Raw genomic sequence first — 20,433 nt, 5'->3', positions numbered from 1 at the left:
CACCTTTCTTTTTAGAATAACTTCTAAAATGTAAAATCCATATTTTTAATAAGTTTTAAATTAATTAAATGGGTTTTAATTGAAATAAAAACAGCAAAAATGTTCTGGTGCTTTTGAAAGAGTTAAGTAAAGCCTGCTCAAGAGAAAGAGCTATTCCCCTCTCTTTCTTCTTATTCAAGTCATAGGCTTATTTATTTTTAAGAACACTAGCCAGTTGTATTCTCAGTGCATACTCTTGTTTCCATAGGAAACAGGAAGCTGAAAGAGCACCCATAGTGCGTATATGTTACAATTCCTGATCCCAGATGGACAAAAAGGGTTATAGAGTGTTAAGGCTCAGAGGGGATTGGGGTCTTGTCCAAGGACACAGCAGTTCAGTGACAGACAGTTGAGGATCTAGGACTCTACACTCATAATTTTGCAGGAGGGACAGATTCTCTCCCCAAAACCCCATTAGAACCTTAGCAAGAAAACTCAGTCATGGCTCTTATGCAACATAATGATCTCCTCCTCAGGTCAGTAGGAAAAAAATCTTTACCCAGAGCAGCCAGAACTAGCAACATCTTGCCTACATGTTTAAAGCTGCTAAACACAGATGATTCTGAGAAGAGAGACACCTTCCTTCTGACCACAGCAAGCAGGAAGCAGAAAGCCAGCAGAGGTGTTAAATGGCTGCTACTGGTTGAATACTGTGGGTTCCATTCTGGCTAAGGCTGGGGAAAAACCATGACAACAAATCAAACTGAACATGAGCAGCCCACAAGTTAGAAGACCATCATTCACAACCCATCTGGAATTTAGTTGCCAAGAACTCCCCTCACCAGAACCACAGTCTATACACCCTCAGGTGAGTCACTAACTCATGTTAATACAACAAGGCCTTTTAAAAGAGAAGTATGCCACTTCCAAGAGCATAAAATTGCGTAGACACAGTAGAAAATATTGAGTCATCAGAAGGAGGTTCTGCTGTTTCCTATGCCAAGAAGTCACTGTTTTTCAAACAAGTCAATTATCAAAGGAAGACTCCTGACCTCAATGCTCCTGGGAAAAGATTCATTACATCACTGAATTTTAAAGGTTCAAAAAAAGATCTCACCCAGCCAGTATTGCTCAGTGGTTGAGCACCAACCTATGAACCAGGAGGTCACGGTTAGATTCCAGGTCAGGACCATGCCAGGGTTGAGGGTTCGACACCCAGTACGGGGCATCCAGGTGGCAGGCGATCGGTGATTCTCTCTCATCATTGATGCTTCTAACTCTCTCTCCCTCTCCCTTCCTCTCTGAAATCAACAAAAATATATTTTAAAAACATCTCATTTGGCCCAACTCCCTCATTTCACAGAGGAAGGAACCAAGGCTAGGAGAGGAGAGGTGCTTAGAGTCACACAGCTAGTCATGTGGGAGCTAAGATCTGAAGCAAAGGTCTCTGCAGCCCAACCCTATGCAGGAGGATTAAGGAGAGCGTTGTGAACTGAGGAAAGATTTACTGTAGGGCATTTGGTCCAAGATTGCACTCTTCCCTGGAAATCTATACTTATACCAACCACATAGTCTACAGTAGTAGTGTCCAATAGAACTTCCTGTGAGGGTGGAAGTGTTCTATATCTGTACTGTCCAATACAGTGACCACTAGCCACATGTGGCTAATGAAAATGTGGATCTAAAATTTAAATGGCATTTAATTGTAATTCATTTAAACTTAGATAGTACAATTTCAGAGTATTCCATTGTCCCCATACAACTATTGAAATGTTCCCAAAGTTATGATATATTGTATATAATTTGCTCTCACAATTGGAAAAAGCACAAAATTCATGTTTGGCCATATAATCTCTCTTTTTTTTTTCTCTCTCTCTCTCAGAATATATATTCACAGTATTTATCATGGTCTGCTTTGGAACGTGGCTCAGTTGAAGAACTGAGCTTTTGCTCTAAGTAGCACTAACATTTACTATTCCTTCCATCCTCCCATCCCACCCTATTGTGATATCAACATTAAGAGCTTGGAGAAAAGGGGGATTAGCTAAAAGAACTAGGAATAACTAGAACAATGATCTGCATCCCATAGTGCCCCTATATGGGAAAACAGCAAGCCACTCTGGGTAGCTGGAACATCTCCCACTGCTGCAGGCCTGTCAGTCACTCTGCCTGGGAGGAGAGGCAAAGTCCAAGCAAGCTGCTGTCTGCGTATCTCTGCCTGATTTCTAAAATTATACCAGGCTTCCTGAGCCCTGCATTATTTTAACAATGATGGTACATGCCTCCCTCACCAACTAAAACCAAAAGCTGTACAACTGTAATATAGCAAAATCGAGCTTTAACTATGTGCCAAGTCCTGTACTAAGCACTTAGATACATTATCAGCTCATTTGATGGTCACAATTACAATAAAGAGTAGATTTTTTAATATAGTCCGCATTTTACTTATGAAGAAAGAGAGGTTTGGAGGATAAGTAATTTGCTCCAGACCCTATAGCTACTAAGTGCTGAAGTTAAAGTCCAGTTTCTTCATCATTATGCAATCTTTTATATGATGCTTGCTACGAAGAGGTTATTCATTAAATGTTTTTAGTTGAATGAATGAGTGAGTGAATGAATGAGCTAGTGTAGGAGACATCAGCAAATTTAAAAGACATTCATCACTTCTACTAATATAGATAATAACGTGTTAGCTCAAGTAAGACTTTGAGCATTAAAAGGAAATGTCATTGGTGAAAATATTGACTGTGACTTCTCCTTGTGTAGAAGATGTGTGAAATTCTCACCTATGTAAAATTTAACACATCTATTATGGGCAATCATTAGTGACTATGGAGAAGCAGAAAGGCAGTTTGAATAAACAAATAGTTAGAATTGTCAATAGAAATATTTTAAATGACTCTCTGAAATAATTTCTTAATCTTCCTTCTATTTTCTCACATTAACGAGTTTCTTGGCAGTAACATGTTTAAAATTTCTATTGCATTTATCTTTAGAGACATCAGCAAAAATACACACAAAAGGGCTCATATCTATAGGCAAACGTCCCAAATGTGTCCTAGTTCCTAAACTGCTCTTTGTCCCCAGGCTTTTCTGCCAGTCTGAACCCTGTAATCTTCCTTAGACTGCTCAGATGTCTTCAAACACTCGCTCTTCCTAGCATGTCCGTTATGAGTTCCTCACTCCCAGCTCTCAAAGCCTCCCCCTTCCCAAACTGCCTCGGCTCAGGTTAGCAGGTTCCACAGTGTCTCACAGATTTACAAGGCTCATTTTCACTTTCATGCCTTCATGACTGTCCCTCTGCCTGGAATGTCGCGCCATTCTTTTATCTTTCAAGCTTTCATTTAAGAGCAATGATCCATATGTATTTTAGACCTTGTGGGAAGCAGCCACGTCCATGGACTGCATATAGTCCTCAAGAGCAGTGATCCGCTCCTCTGGCATGTTGGTTCCAACTTTATTGTCTTCTACTACACACTGTATTTGAAGTTTTTAAACTCCATACCCCACTGGAACTAGTTTAGAAGAGCCTCAGACCAAGCCATCTACTTGAACGCTCCTGACACGCACCTCTCATTTTGCCATTTCCATCTCAACAGCCCAAGGTTTCGCATCTAATAAGACGGAAGACTTGGCTTTCTTTGACTCATACTGTGCAAGGCATTCTTCTCTTAGCCTCTTTGCTTCTTCACTTTTCCTCCTCCTCATCAGATCCAAAGAGATCAATGTCATCATCGTCTTTCCTATCTGTAGCTCCACTTCCTGGGGTGTCTTCCATATTAGCAGGGCCATACTTGCCCAAAGCTTTCTTCACTCCTGGCAGGCTGGCCTTTTCCTTTTCAGAAGACTTGATGTGATTATACCAATATAGGACATGATACAAGTTGGCAGGTGTTGGGCTGGAGACCATTTCAAATACCACATCTGCTTGTGGTGGCACATACCCCTCGACATAGCTCTTGTCCGCCAGGTAGTCGATGAGCACGGGGAGGCAAGTGGGGATTTTCAGGTCTCCAAAACCCATGGCATCGCTGATCCTGGAACTGCGCAGCAGCAGAGGAAGAAGGAGCGTGCAGGCAGCCGCATGAGGGCTAGTGTAGGAGACATCAGCAAACTGCTGCTACATTTCTGCTACTCAGATCTTCACTATGCCCAGTTCAAGTTCCACTTCTTTGTGAAACTTCTCTGACCACTCTTGATTTTGTTAAAATCAAGACAGATATGATCATAATCTGTCTGGAACACTCATCTCCCAGATAACCCATGGTTCATTCCTGCTCAAATGTCATGTTAGCTGTTTGGCCTCTTCTGATCACTCTATTTAAAATGATAGCATCCCAGGGGGTGAGGTAAGGGCAGAAGGTGGGGTGGGAACTGGGTGGAGGGGAGCTATGGGGGGAAAAAGGAGAAACAATTGTAATAATCTGAATAAAGATTTATTAAAAAAAATAAATAAAATAAAATGATAGCATCCCCTTATGCCAGCACTCCCAAACCTGATTTATCTTTTTTTCTTCCTAGCATTCATCCCATCTTGTATATTCTATGTTTACTTGTTTATTTGTTTATTGTTAGCATCCTCCTGACAGAATGTAAAATTCCCCATGAGAACAGGGAATTTTGTCTGTTTTGTTACTGGTTAATCTTGAGAACTAAGAATATTTCCTGACACATAGTAGATGCTCAATAGATATTGACTGAATAAATGAATGAATCTTCCTCTCTTCAAAATTCAAAGGTCATAGCATGTATGATATCGTATGGAACATTATATAGTTAATTTGTATCTTTTACTGTATTTCCAAGACAAATAATAAATAATTGCTGGCCCTGGCCAGTGTGGCTCAGTTGATTGAGCATCATCTCATGCACCAAAAGGTCACTGGTTCAATTCCTGGTCAGGGCACATGACCAGATAGCAGGCTCCATCCCCAGTAGGGGAGAGAGGGGGGTGTAGGAGGTTGCCAATCGATGTTTCTCTCTCATCAATGTTTCTATATCTCTATCCCTTTCCCTTCCTCCCTCTCTAGAAAATAAATAAAAACATATTTTAAAAAATAAAAGCAAATCAATAAAAACATTTTAACAACAATAATAATAATTTCTGGTATCCTTTTATATTTTTCTCTCTTCATCAATGTATTCTTTCATTAATTATATGTTGAGCCTCTATTATATGATATTATATGCCAGGTCCTATTTTTTAATTTTTTAATTTTTTTTAAGCAAAAACTTCAAGAACTGAGATACTCATAAATACATACACACACATGCAAGAAACAAGACTAAAAAAAGAGTAGTAAAACGAAGACTAGTAAAACTGAGACTCCAATATTAATTATGTGGGGACAGAGTGTACAAAGTGTGACAGACTGAGTGGGTAGAAAAAGGGAAAAAGAGACAGAATGGTGAGAGACTAGAGTAGGGAGTTGCCAAAGTAATCACCAGATGCTAGTGCTTAATATAAACTGTACCAAAGCAGATATGCAAATATATTCAACATGAATTTTTAAAATTTACATTTCAAAGTTTTCTGCCAGCTATCCTGCAGGTAAAAACTAAACTAAGACTAGCGACATCTGGTGGATATTTTGGAAGAGATCCTTGAATTTCTCCCCCATGTCTCTGGGCTGCCGTTCATAATGCATTAGGACTCCACATTACTAATTACACTCTCATGAAATAGTCTTTTTGTAGGACTCAAAGTCTCATTGCAAGAGGAAGCCATAAGAACTTTCTATTTCCCAACTAATGCCCCTCTGTCTTCTTCGGAATGCATACAAAATCTGACACCACAATTCTTCTGTTAAAAGGTAACTTATTATTTAAAATGTTCACATCCTTTGACCTAGGGATTCCACTTCTGGGACTCTGCTCTAAGAAAAAAAAAGTCTTAAATGAGGAAATCAATTGTTTTTTACAATGGGGAGAGTGAAACATAAAAGTTCAACAATAGTGGAAAGGTAAAGAAAATTACAGACATTATAATGTTTACCCAACATTTGTACCCACATTAAAACAAATATTTTAATAATTTTGTATCAACAAACATTAAGTTAAAAAAGCAAAAGTAAAAAAATATGTATATATGACCTCAAATATGTAAATAATACACATGGAAAAAAAGACTAGAAGAAAACATTCTAAAATATTAACAGTGATTGCTTCTGGATGGAAGGATTATATGTTTTTAAAATCATGGTTTGCGGAGAAACCAAGATGGCGGCATAGGTAAACACCTAAACTGCTGCCTCGCACAACAATTTCAAAACTACAACTAAAAGACAGAACGAACACCATCCAGAACCACAGGAAAGCTGGCTGAGTGAAAATTCTACAACTAGAAGGAAAGAGAAAAGCTCACAGAGAATTGGAGGTATGGCAAAGGGGCTTTGTGCGCGCAGAGAGGAAGGGCGGCTGAGAGCCTGGCTGACTTTCTCTGGCGGAAGGGGGAAGGAAGCCTCCGACCGCACTGAACCCCAGTTCTGACTGCACTGAACCCCAGTTCCGGGCGAACCCCTGGGGACCCACGCTCTTACGGGGGGAGTCTGGACTCTCGGGCGGAGACTCGAGCTGGGAAAGGCAGAAGTCTGAAGGCGCGCGCGCGCGCGCGCGCGGGCCAGTGCGCACAAAGGCTGCGGAGGTTGCCACAGGCTTTCCCTAGTGGAAGGGAGTCGGAGGATCCTGACTGCGCTGGGCCCCAGTTCTGACTGCAGTGAATCCCAGTTCCAGGCGAGCCCCTGGGGACCCATACTCTTGTGGGGGGAGTCTGGACTCTCAGGCGGAGACTCGAGCTGGGGAAGGCGGAGGACTGAAAGCGCACATGTGCGCAAGGGCAAGGCTGACAGGAAGCCAAGACTGAGACTCCACCCCATCCAAGCTGAGCACAGAGGCTATTGCAATTTGGCAAGTCTAATCCTATAAGGCTGTCTCCAGCACCGAACTTCTCCCAGCATAGACACAGCTGATCCTTACAGCCAACTGGCCCGGAGGTCAATTCTTCCCAGTGATACCAACAACAATAAAGACTTAATTACAACAAGGCTGTACACACAGTCCACAAAGGGGTGCACCAAGAGTGTCCACCTCAGGTTAACTGGGGAGGCAGACCCACTGGGCCATTGGAAACCTAGCACAAAGGATGGTGTTCGTTCTGTCTTTTAGTTGTAGTTTTGAAATTGTTGTGCGAGGCAGCAGTTTAGGTGTTTACCTATGCCGCCATCTTGGTTTCTCCGCAAACCATGATTTTAAAAACATATAATCCTTCCATCCTAGATACCTTACCAACTCAGGGAAGCAGTGAAAATGCGGCGTCAAAGAATCAGATCACAAACGAAAGAAATGGAGGAAAATAAACGACTGGATATAGAATTCAAAACCACGGTTATAAGGCTTTTTAAGAATATCCTAGAAAAGGCCGATAAGTATAACGAGACCCTCGAAGATATGAAAAAGGACCAACTAGAAATTAAACATACACTGACTGAAATAAAAAATATTATACAGAGACCCAAAAACAGACAAGAGGAACACAAGAATCAAGTCAAAGAATTGAAATACAAAGAAGCAAAAAACACTCAACCGAAAAAGCAAAAAGCAAAAAAAAAATCCAAAAAGTTGAAGATAATGTAAGAAGACTCTGGGACAACTTCAAGCGTACCAACATCAGAATTATGGGGGTGCCAGAAGAAGAGAGAGAGCAAGATACGGAAAACCTATTTGAAGAAATAATGACCGAAAACTTCCCCCACCTGGTGAAAGAAATAGACTTACAAGTCCAGGAAGCCCACAGAACCCCAAACAAAAGGAATCCAAAGAGGACCACACCAAGACACATCATAATTAAAATGCCAAGAGCAAAAGACAAAGAGAGAATATTAAAAGCAGCAAGAGAAAAACAGTTAATTACCTACAAGGGAGCACCCATACGACTGTCAGCTGACTTCTCAACAGAAACTATGCAGGCCAGACGGGAGTGGCAAGAAATTTTCAATGTGATGAATAGCAAGAACCTACAACCAAGAGTACTCTACCCAGCAAAGCTATCATTCAGAATTGAAGGGCAGATAAAGAGCTTCACAGATAAGAAAAAGCTGAAGGAGTTCATCACCACCAAACCAGTATTATATGAAATGCTGAAAGGTATTCTTAAAGAAGAGGAAGAAGAAAAAAGTAAAGAGAAAAATTATGAACAACAAATACATATCTATCAACAAGCGAACCTAAAAATCAAGTGAATTAAAAACCTAAGGAACAGAATAATCTGGTGAATATAATAGAATCAGGGGCATAGAAAGGGAGTGGACTGATAATTCTCAGGGGGAAAGGGGTGTGGGGGGTACGGGAAGAGACTGGACAAAAATCATACACCTATGGATGAGGACAGTGGGGGGGAGGTAAGGGCAGAAGGTGGGGTGGGAAATGGGTGGAGGGGAGCTATGGGGGGAAAAAGGAGAAATAATTGTAATAATCTGAATAAAGATTTATTTAAATAAATAAATAAATAAATAAAATAATAAAAAAATAAAATCATGGTTTGCAATATTTTTCAAATGCTCTATAATTAACATACTTGTTTTTACAAAAACATTATTTAAATATTAATGCATATGTCCCAATTAATTTGTAGAATTTTTCAACCTCTGCCTGGTTTTATTAATTTCAGGTAAAGATAGATAGAGTTTCCATAAGGGGAAGCAAGAAAAGAAAGCAAATACATTATAATTTAGTTCCAGGATCTGAGTCCTTATGGAGAAATCCCCGGGTTGTAGAACTGTACTGAAAATCCAGTACTGTTGGCATACTCCTCTAAAAAATACACCAGAAACTTACAGAGGACTCTGCTGGCAGCAGGGAGCTACAAAGTCTCATAACCCCATGGGTCCCCATCTTCACAGTCCCTAGAAGAGCCATGTCAGGGCCACCTTGAAATAAGAGGAGGAAGAAATGTGTAAAAACACAGGACAGGAAAAAACAATTCCAAAAGCTAAACCAACCTAGTGGGGTCAGGCCCCTGCCTCAATCCTACCAAAGTAAGTCATCTAGAAATATCAGAAATAGATGCTGGTTAACAGGAACTCCAGCCCAAGGTCTTATCATCACAACGGGGCTATCCTACTGGCATTTTAAAAACTAGTCACTTAGGTTTGAATGGTAGTAAACTAAAGAGTAATGCTTCCCTATCATTAGTGAAACAAGGATGCATTTCCCCTTCTCCCCACATATATCAGTCTACCATAGCAAAGATTGCGAAGACAATCAGGAGAGAGATACTGGGAGCTCTGCTTCTGACATGCACTTCCCTTCTCTTCAGAAATTCAGTATTAAACTAGAAAGGCAGCATTTATATTCTATGGCAGAAGTTTTTATAGCACTTTACAGTTACAACGTGCTATCATCTACATCATCTTAATTGGCTGTCACAGTAAATAACTCTTGGAAATAGAGTTCATTTTATTGCCCCCGGCGAATAGGAAATAGACCTTGCCAATTAGTGGTCGAGGCAGTTTTCCAGTCACCTCTTCTGAATCCACTTGCACTGGGTCTGTGCCAGGGAACAGGCCGGGAAATCAGTGATCATGATGCTAATGGGGCCAACCTTTGACTCCACACTACATAACATTCCAAATGCCTAAAATTCTCACACTCTAGGAAGTTGATACTATTATTACCAACTTTCTTGTGCTGTGATTCCATTTTCAGTACTCTATCCATCTTAAGCAGCCATCCCTCTCAGGGACAAGTCGAGGGCCAGCCGTATTTAGGAACGACGGTGTCCCGGTAGAGAAAGGGAAAGAGCATTACCACTTGTCTCCAAGTTCTGGAAGTCTGAGTCAGGAATGGCACACTAAGCACCTGTGAGCTCAGAGCGGGTTCGAAACTTCTGCCTCCTCCTTCTCACCCCTCCCTCGCCTCTCTGCGTGTCCCCAGTTCTGATCTGGCCGCTCAGCTGGTAGTACTTCCCGGTTACCCGCCGCCTTTCAGCACTTACCTCTTCAATCATCGGTCGGTCGGTCTGGTTCACCATCTCGGTCCCCAGCCCTTCTGAGCAGGGCCTCCTTCAGCTACAGCGTCGCAGCTGCGTTCTCGCTGCCATGGTGACGCGGAGGCCCGCCCCAGACAGCCTCCGACGGACCCGCCAGCCTTCAGCCGGCCCAGACCCCGCCCCCTGCCCGCCCTCCCCGCCCCGCCCTCTAACGGCCCAGAGATCGCAGCCCTCGCCGGCCTTGACCCCACCCGCTATGTGTCCTGTCCCTCCTCTCGCTGGCCCGAGCCGGTCCCGCCTCCTGCGAGCCTGGGCCCCGCCCTCTGACTTCCAGGACTGGGTCCCTGTCTGTACAGAGGCGCCTCCTACCGGCCCGGACTCGGTGCAGAAGGGAGCTCGCCTCGGGTGGGTCCAAACCACTCCCTCGCTCCGCCCAGGCCGGCCTCTCTACCTGCCAGCGTAGAGCCCGCACGTGCTCGCCCCAGAAAGCGCACCAGGCGTGTTCTGTAAGAGATTTATTGTTCCTAGCGGCTCAGCACCTTCGAGAACCATCAATATGGCCACGCAGTGCTGTCAGTATCAGTGACTTGAAGTCCTGGTAACGGATGCTTGGAAAATGCTTCCTCCAGGCCTCAGTTGTCTGTTCAGGTCAGGACGCGGACCCAGCCACTGAGGAAATGGCCCAAGCCCGGCCCAGGGGCTGTGTACTAAAGCCCAGGAGGCCTTTTCAGAGCACCTGTTCTTCAGCTTTGGAGTTACAGGTATGTAAAAGGACATCATTAAATTAAGTGCAACAAGATCAGCTCAAGTACTTAAGGGGTAACCTGTTTTTCCCGCACTTTTTTTTTTTCTGAGAGTAGGAGCAAAGGTAGGGATCAAAACCTACCTTCCCGCACACTCAACTTACCCCCTCGTTTTAAGTGCAACTCCATCCACCCCTGTCTAACCCAAATACAGCTCCAAGCTCACAGCGGCAAATAAGAGATAGGCATATGGGGAGAGAGCAAGATTGGAGACACAATTCCAGGGGCTCCTGAATTCTTTAAACTTAAAGTGTGGCACCATTCCTGGGCTGCCACCGAGTTCTCCAAAACAATTCATTATCCCACAGGAGTCGTGGTGAAATGATGGAAACTGGTCCTTCTTCCCGAGGCTCACACTAAGGTCCCGTTCTTGCTATCATAGCAGAGCGTGGCCTGGGGGAAGCAAAGGGTAGCATACTCTGTAGCATTTTCTAACTGCAGGTGCTTCACCTCCCGGGCAGAGCGTGGCTGGGGATGGCTGCACACTTGAATGACTGCGTAATGTAAGCTGCTGTCCTCTGACCTGGGGCCTTGCCTCCTCTGCTGAGACACAGGCTGCTCCAACACCTGCTTACGTGCATGTCCTGTTGTGACATGGCCCTGTGAGGAACGGACAACATTAAGAGAGATTCTTGGCTTGGTTTGGTCCCCCACCTACAATGATGTCCCTCTATTTTGCTCCATTATGGGGGGCACAGAGGAGGAAGCGCAGAACAAGCAAGTTCTATAGATGACCGAGATGTGTCTGTTCCAGGGGAAAAGGCCGAGGCCTGGCATCTCTAGTCTGAGCCACCCTCAAGAAGGGACAGAGGCCTGTCATTACCTTTGTGCCATTCTGCTTCTTCCGCTGCTGCTTCAATGTCCATCTTGGTTGACCCCCTGAGAGGAGGAAATCCAATTTAAATCCATTCACTCTTCCGTCTCTACGGAGGTTGCCATCTTCAAATCTCTATTAAACTATTATGGTGGGCTTCTAACTAATCTCCCTACATCTGTTCTCACCTTCTTCACTTCCATCATTCCCACAGCCAAACTCCTTAATAGGGAATGCAATCTGGCCCTTTTACAATCTACCCATAATATCTTCCATCCTCATTTTTCACTGGTCCCTAATAGAGTTCAACAAATACATGTTGAGAGCCCATTAGATCTCAGGCTTTCTGCCACATTGTGGGACTAGAAGAATGAGTAGGCTGCTTTCTCTGCCTCAGGAAGCTTACAATCTACTAGGGGAGACGTATAAGTACACATACTATTGTAATGCAATGTGGTAAGTGCTTAGCTACCAAACAACTGGTCACTTACAATCAGATCAGCCTCTTCTCTCTTTTCTTTCTTTTTTCTGCATAAGATAATTCCCTTGCCTAAAATAGCCTCTCCTCCCTGCTCCTCTTCCAACTTGTGAACTTGATATTACTTCTTCAACATTGGTGTTTCCTCCCATTCTCCCACGGCAGGAGTATGCACCTCTTCTAGCACTAGGAGATGACATTAACTATAATTGTTTACATATCTATTTCTCAAACTTGATTTTCCCCTCTTTTAGGGCCAACACAGTGTGTCCTTCCTCTTGTGCCTTTCTGTCTCCTTGGGTTTATTCAGTGCTTCACATACAATATAAGTGCTCAGTAAATTTTGGTGGATGAATGAAAGCATGAACAAACCACCTTGTCAACTGCAATAATAGAAGGATAAAACCCAGAGTTTCAGAGTTGGTCTTGAACCCAGTAACCTAAAGATTCTCTGTAGTGCACTGTCTCCCTTTATCCCTTTCAACACTACCCTTTCCCACCCTTATGCTCCTTCCAAAGACACCACTTCTGTTATCTTCTCTAATTTGCTACCAGCTCCCCCAACCCCGACCCCACCCAGTCCCTCTCCTCCCCCAGTTACCCATTTTCTTTTTCCTCTGGAAAATTGATGGGCAGCTCCTGTGAAAGGAAAAAACAGATCACCCATGTGTAAGAGACCTGGCCTCTATCTTCACTCCTTCATCATTTGCTCTGTGGCCTCTTGAACATTTGAGGATGATCTTCCCTCCCCTCCCTGAGCCAGCCCCAAAGCATTTATCAAGGATACCACACCTCTCCCAAAGAGATGGTTCTGGAAGGCGGAGTGGAACAACTGACATAACCAAACCCAAAATACAGACTTAGGCAGCCAGTCCTTACATGCCAGGGAGGAAGCTGGGTTGAGCGTTATTCTGAGATTGTCTAACAGGCTAATTCCAGCAGAGGGTAAGGGAAACTGGCCAAATAATGGGGCCAAATAATCCAGTCCTGGATTCAGAGACCCTCTTGCTTCTGCTTCACTGCCATTTTAGGGGTCTCTGCCAGTCTGGGGTTCTCATTCTTGGAGTCACAGGAGCTACCATAACCAGGGCTCACTAGTTAGGGCTCCTCAAAGCCCTCTCCTAACAGGTGACCTCCCTCCCTGCTTCCTTGTCCTTGTGTTTAATTAACGAAAGTGTGAGATGTTTAACCTTTAAGGCCCACAGCACAGGGAGCTTTGAATTTGGTGAGTGACTCAGCTACCCGAACTCACTGCAGGGCAGACCTCTTATACTCATTTCTGAGCCCCTAGGGTCCCCAATGGAGCCAGTGTGTCTATGATCGTCAACTGTTTTATGGTCAGAGAAACACTTGTCTGAGGAAATAGGTTAAATAGTTTGGAATTTTTGTCTGAGGAAATAGAATAAATAGTTTGGAGCTTACTCCCATGCTTTTTCTTGCTAGTACATTTCCAGCTCTCACCAGGGCCAACCCTAAATGTCTGACTTATATCTTCTGAAGGAAGTTTCCTTTTATTGCTACTTAAAAGGAGAGGAAAACTTACAAACTATGTCCATTTTACTATTGTGGAAAAATCAGCATTTCCCCACAAATGTCTGACAGAGATTTGTGTTCTGGTTAGATTTTTGGTTTTAAGGCAGCTTGCCGACTTGAGAGCTGTTAGTCGCTATCTGAACGCTACAGGTGATTCAGAAGAAAGGCATTGAAACTATTTCTAGGTCTTTCTACTTCCTCTTCGGCCACTTCAGTTCTTCCTTTCTCTTATCACTGCCAAACCTCTAATTCCCTGTCCTTTGTCACTATTGTCTTCCTAATTACTTCTATTTAAATGGATAAAGAAAATATTAATTCTAAAATGACAGAGGCTTGGGTGACCCAATTTTAGTAAATGGAGCCTGCTCCCAAGTTCGATATTGCACAATGCCTGGACACAACCCAAATGGAATATTCAGTTACTCTTTGGTAACAAGACTTTATTTTTAGCTTAGAATTAAGGAAACTAAATGGGCACTCTCCCATATTGGTAGTAGGAGTAAAAATTGGTGCAATCTTTCTAGAATGCAATTGGCAATAAGTATAAAAAGCCTTAAACAAATGTGTGTACCCTTTGATGTAGCAATTCCATAGCCTAAGAAATAATCTGGCAGGTGTAAATATGAATATTCTTTGTAGCATTATTTATAATCGTGAAAAACAGTAAATATTTTAAATGTCCAACATTGGGAGCTGATAGAATAAATGGCATCTCTAATCAATGGAACATCACACATCCATTTAAGAAAAATGTTGTAAGAACACCTAATAGCATTGAAAATTTTATTCCTTATTAAGTTAATAAAAAAGGTAATAAGATATGTTTTGGGATGAAAACCATCCACACAGGCATTTAAAAAAGATTACATGGAAATATACTCAAATGTTCCTGTCATCTCTGGGTGCTTATATTTATGGTTCTTATTTTCTGCTCTTTAGTATTTTCCAAATGTTCTACAATGATTAAATATTACTTTGTAATAAGAAAAATAATATTTTAAAATAAAAATCTCTTTACTTATCATAGTATCTTTAAATCTCCGGAAGTTATTGAGATCATGAGAAATAATATTTACCTAGCCCTACTAATACTTTGAGAGGAAAAAATATACAGGCAAAAGTATGTTTACAGTTGTTTGTATGGCAAATAATGCAATAATAATACAAGAATAAACTCTGTTTCACGTACTCACAACTATAAACCTACTTTGTCCCACCCTGTAATTTGGTTAGAATATCTGGTATAGTGTTTCTAGCCAGGCTCTAGAGTCAGACTGATGCTATCAGACTAGCTGTGTGACCTTCAGCAAGTTTTTAACTTATTAGGCTTCCATTTTTTAATCAATAAAATGAGAATGATAAAAGAACCTAAACCTTATGGGATTATTGTAAGAATAAAATAAGATAATAAATGTAAACTATTCAGCTAGCTGCCTGGCATATAATGAGCATCAGTCAAAGCTGACTACTATGACTACCACCATTAGAAGAAAAAATAACCAAAAAGGAAGAACTTGAAGACTTGGGAAGGAAGTGAAAGAAGCTGTTACACCCCCTTCTTTAGGAGCTTTTACTATATATGTTTCGAGATATCTTATGTCTGTAGGACATTTCAGAGTTTTAAAAATGCTTTTTTTTTTCAATCCTGACAACATATCAGGAAGCATGTATTATTGTTCCCATTTTACAGATGGGTCCATTAAGGCCCTAAAAACTTTGTTACTCGAAAAGGCAGAGACCAAATTTCCTATTTTTACTATGTCTTCTGCATCTATCACTATGCCTGGTACATATAGGTATTGACTAAAATGTTTGTTTAAGGAATGAATGGAGCTCTCGCTGGTTTGGCTCAGTGGATACAGTGCCGGTCTGTGGACTGAAGGGTCCCGGGTTCGATTCTGATCAAGGGCACATGCCCGGATTGCAGGCTTGATCCTCATTAGGGGGCATGCAGGAGGCAGCCAATCAATGATTCTCTCTCATCATTGATGTTTCTATCTCTCTCTCCCTCTCCCTTCCTTTCTGAAATCAATAAAAATATATTTTAGAAAAAGAAAAAAGAAATGAATGGATAAATGAATGAGTAGTAGGAACAGAACTTGAATCCAATGTACTGACTCCAAATCATATGCCCTTTTCAATGTACCTCAGTTATCTCTTTAAATATAATAATGCTGTATTCATAAACAAGGTAGCCTCAACACTGCCCCAGGCTTGGAAAGGTATAGCTAAGAAGGCATTGGTTATATAAAACCAGGTCCAGGGGTCTCTAGTGATGAAAACTCTGGGAAAGAACAATAAAGACATTACAATTAATTTACAGTGAGGTTTTCACATGTCCTCTGCTCTTCAAACCTGTCATCTAAATGACATAGGTCATGTTATCTATATTTTATATATCATAGGTCATGTTATCTGTATTTCATATATGAGAAAAAAGAGAAGTAACAGAATTTGCCTAAGGTCACACAGCAAATAAGTGTGAAAGTTATATTCAAATATTCCATGGGTCTCCTCCCCTCTTCTGCCCTTTTAAATAAACATCTCTCCAATGTTGAGTTGCTTGACTTGGGAGGCAGTATTACGCAGTGGTTTAAGGCATGGGTTCTGAAGTCAGACAGATCTAGATTGGAATCTTGTTTTACTTGCTTACTAGTCATGTGGCCTCAGACAACTGCGCTGGGCCTCAGCTTCTCAGCTGTAAAAACAGGAGGAGATGTAAGCCACCTCTCACATAGAATTGTTGGGAAAAGCAAATGAGATTGTAAAGTGGTAAGCTACAAATGCTACAATTATTATCATCATCTGGGGAAGAAAGGAAGGGACAGAAGAGAGAGGAGAGGAAGAGGAGGACAAAGAGAAACAATGCCAATTCACCATTCCAGCCCTGCTTTGGACATTCTACTGACAGCTGGCGTGGCTGTGTTTTCTGAAGTCGCCTGAAAGGCGTGAGCACAGAAGGAGGTGCTGTTCTGGTGGAGGCACAGGGAGGTGCCAGACAGAGGAAAGTGGCAGTGAGGGGTTGGCAGAGAATTATCTGCAGCTCGATCTTATTCTCAGGGCCTCCATGTCAACCCACATAGATGTTACCCTCTCCCCTTTCCCCCTACTCACCTGCTTCCCCCGCAGCAGAGCCGGTTTCCCATGGTGCTCTATCTCCGAGGGAGCCTCGCTGTTTATCTACATAAAGAGCTTGTGCATTTCCTGGTTCCTGGTTTAGTTTTCAGTAGCAGCTCCCAGGGAGTCTCTGTCAGTGTCAGATTTCAACCTAGCAGGTTGGACTTTGGAAGCCACCTGCTGGAATGATTCCCAGGTGACTGCTCCCAGCCAAAGGGTAGAGGAACACACACAGGCTCCAGGTGAGAACTACCTCACCTTGGGGATTTGGAGCTGCTTTGATGAAACCATGAACTTTGAGCTTCAAGCTCCAATGAAAAGAAACCTGAGATAGGAAAGGGCTTTGGGCTTCCTTAGGAAATGTTTCTCCATGATATCACACTGTTATTGAAATATATCCTCTAAAATGGAGTAAAGAGTCTTACCTTATGTTTCCCAGCACTACTCGGCTCTAATTGAGTTTCACTTTCAAGGTTATCAGTATCTGTTTCTTATTATCCCTGTCCAGAATCTGGGTTTGAAAACTGTAGTCTCTAGGAAACATTAGGTAAATGGATTTCTTTTTATTCTTTCTGCCTTGCTATTGGATTTAACGTGGGCAAATCACTTTTTTCTTAGGACTGTAATAAGAAGGACCGAACCTATTGCCTAATCCCATTTCTGGTAAAGAATCATATGATTACAATGGCCTCAGCACTTCTTAACCACTCACTTCCCCATTCCCAGTACAGACTCTAGAATCCCCACTTACAGCTCAACTCAGCTTCTTTTTCCAATGACCTAAAATGACACTCATTCCACACTCACCAGCAACTAGGATGCAGTCAAGCAAATTCCTCTGTAGAGAATATGGGCTCTAGGAGAATTTTTGAAACCCATAAAGCTTGTCTCCAGTGCTCCCACCCCCATCTGCCTTGTTCAGATGCCCAGGTACTTGCTTCTTATGGGTATCCAGGACCCACCACTCCACCCTGCACTCCACAGAGGGTACTCTGGACTCTTCACTCCTCCCCGTCTTCTTTCCTTATGAAAAATGCAACAATAAGAGTGAGAGTCTTATAGGATTGTGGTGAAGATGAAATGAAATAATGTATATAAAGCTCTAGTCCAGGGCCTGGCACATAGGAGCTCTCAGTAAGCCCAAGTTATTGTTGTTATTTGTTTTCAGCTAATCGTCAGAGTGTAAAGCATCTTACTTTATTATCTTGTGCTGGATCATTGCACAGCCTCTTATTTCATGACCATGCCTTTCCCCGGCAATTCATTCTGTACTTTACCATTACCTGTATTCTTTTCATCCTGTTACACAAACATCTTAGCCTGGCACTCAAAGCCCTCCAAATTTTGTCCCTTTCTGGCCAATTTCTCAAATTTGAAGGAAGACACTTAAGAGATTCTATATAGCCTGAAACTCCCAAGGAACCAACAGTGTTTAGCCAGATCCACCTAAAGCAGCATTAATAGCAGTCCAGAGTGATAAACAAGGGCATTGATTACTCCACTGACGTCTGTACCAGTCAGTCCATGACTGGATTAAGTCATTTATTTATTTATTTATTTATTTATTTAGAGAGAGAAACATTGACTTGTTGTTCCACCCACCTAGGCTTCCACCGGTTGACTCCTGTATGTACTTTGACCAGGGATCAATCAAACATGCAACCTTGACACATGAGGATGACATTCCAACCAACAACTGAGCTATCCGGCCAGGGCTGGAATAATAATTTTCAAGTTACGTTGTCAAAAGGCAGTGTGTTTAAGAGTGAATTGTCTAGATATCAAGCTATATTACAAAGCCACTGTTCTCAAAACTGCCTGGTACTGGCACAAGAACAGACATATACACCAATGGAACAGAACAGAGAACCCAGAAATCAACCCAAACCATTATGTTCAATTAATATTTGACAAAGGAGGCAAGAGCAAACAATGGAGTCAAGACAGTCTCTTCAACAAATGGTGTCGGGAAAATTGGACAGATACATGCAAAAAAATTAAACTAGACCACCAACTTACACCATACACAAAAATAAACTCAAAATGGATAAAGGACTTAAACATAAGATGGGAAATCATAAAAATCTTAGAAGAATCCATAGGCAGCAAAATATCAGACATATGTTGTAGCAATATCTTTACCAATACGGCTCCTAGGACAATGGAAACTAAGAAGAAAATAAACAGAAGGGACTACATCAAAATAAAAAGCTTCTGCACAGCAAAAGAAACCATCAACAAAACAACAAGAGAGTCCACTGTATGGGAGAACCTATTTGCCAATGTCATATCCAATAACGGTTTAATATCCAAAATTTATAGGGAACTCATAGAACTTAACAAAAGGAAGATAAACAATCCAATCTGAAAGTGGGCAAAGGACCTAAATAGACACTTTTCAAAAGTGGACATACAGAAGGCCAAGAGACATATGCTCAAAGTCACTAATTATTTGAGAGATGCAAATCAAAATGACAATGAGATACCATTTCACACCTGTCAGAATGGCTATCATCAACAAACTAACAAATGATAAGTGCTGGCCCTTATCTGTGGAAAAAAAGGAACTCTTGTTCACTGCTGGTGGGACTATAGACAGGTGCAGCCACTGTAGAAAACAGTATGGTGTTTCCTCAAAAAATTAAAAATGGAACTCCTATTTGACCCAGTAATCCCACTTCTAGGAATATATCCGAAGAAATCAGAAACACCAATCAGAACGGATATATGCACCCCTATGTTCATAGAACAATTTACAATAGCTAAGATTTGGTAACAGCCTAAGTGCCCATCAGCAGATAAGTGGACTAAAAAACTGTGGTACATTACAGAATGGAATACTATGCTGCTGTAAAAAATAAAGAACTCTTACCATTCACATCAGCATGGATGGACCTGAAGAGCATTGTGCTAAGTGAAATAAGCCAGTCAGAGAAAGATAAATATCACATGATCTCACTTATTTGTGGAATATAATAAATAACATAAACTGATGAACAAAAATAGATCCAGAGGCACAGAAGCAACAAACAGACTGTCAAACCTCAGAGGGAAAGCAGGGGAGGGGGGAGGTAAGAGATCAACCAAAGGACTTGTATGCATGCATATAAGCACAACCAACAGACACAGACAATAGGGGGGTGAGGGCATGTGCTGGGGGGTGGAAGTGGCCAGGGAGAGGTCAATGGGGGAAAAGGAGACATATGTAACACTTTAAACAATAAAGAATAAATAAATAATAAATAAATAAATAAATAAAGCTCATATAAAAATCCCAGTTACAAAACAGTTCAATGTGAAGCTGCTTTGGTTGAAGTCTGAGTAGGATCTTTTAAACTTCTTTTTCTTCTCAATTAGGGACTAAGATTCTCAAGTAGACAATAAAAGACCATGGTTTTTATAATTTATATTTACCATGTGTATTCCCCATAGTATATCACTTGGGGGTTGATAAATATTTGATGAATGGATGAACAAATGAATATGTCATTAGTTATGTCTCTGAAGTATACTTTCATTTTAAATTGATGGCAATTCTTTAACCAAAAATTAGATTCTTCAAATGAGGGTTTTTATCCTGGGGATCCACAGTTTTCTAAAAGGGGCATATGAATGGACTCCAAGAGCTCTATTCAAATTTTATGCCAATTTTTGGGGCATATGTATTTTTTCTGGTAAGAGTATCTATAGCTTGCTTTTGTCATATTTTCAAATGGATCTATAA

General features: G+C 41.7%; 1 protein-coding gene and 1 pseudogene across 2 annotated transcripts; both read right to left on the bottom strand.

The window, feature by feature from the left end:
- Positions 1-1,852: 1,852 nt before the first annotated feature.
- Positions 1,853-4,003, bottom strand: LOC308233471 (elongation factor 1-beta-like; annotated as a pseudogene). Its single transcript has one exon. The product of its transcript is annotated as an elongation factor 1-beta-like (transcript).
- A 6,459-nt stretch (positions 4,004-10,462) lies between these two features.
- LOC308233211 (uncharacterized protein C11orf52) lies at positions 10,463-17,358 on the bottom strand. Its single transcript, XM_080640074.1, has 4 exons — positions 16,707-17,358; positions 12,661-12,698; positions 11,591-11,646; positions 10,463-11,367 (listed from the first exon to the last, which is right to left on the bottom strand). Exons 1-4 carry the CDS (start codon positions 16,736-16,738, stop codon positions 11,119-11,121), a joined length of 375 nt encoding a protein of 124 aa, XP_080496200.1. The 5' UTR covers positions 16,739-17,358; the 3' UTR covers positions 10,463-11,118.
- Positions 17,359-20,433: the final 3,075 nt, after the last annotated feature.

This window comes from Plecotus auritus (assembly GCF_963455305.1).
Source record: "Plecotus auritus genome assembly, chromosome: 9".
Taxonomy (NCBI): Eukaryota; Metazoa; Chordata; class Mammalia; order Chiroptera; family Vespertilionidae; genus Plecotus; species Plecotus auritus.
This window is presented reverse-complemented; position numbering and strand designations above follow the sequence as displayed.

What these genes read in the sequence shown, in the direction of transcription:
- LOC308233211 (XM_080640074.1), bottom strand. Translation starts at nt 16,738, where the DNA reads ATGGGAAACCGGCTCTGCTGCGGGGGAAGCAG. An exon ending in CCAGAGGAAAAAGAAAATGG is followed by an intron (nt 11,647 to 12,660) that starts GTAACTGGGGGA and finishes TCCTCCTCTCAG; the next exon opens with GGGGTCAACCAAGATGGACA. An exon ending in AGAAGCAGAATGGCACAAAG is followed by an intron (nt 11,368 to 11,590) that starts GTAATGACAGGC and finishes CGTTCCTCACAG; the next exon opens with GGCCATGTCACAACAGGACA.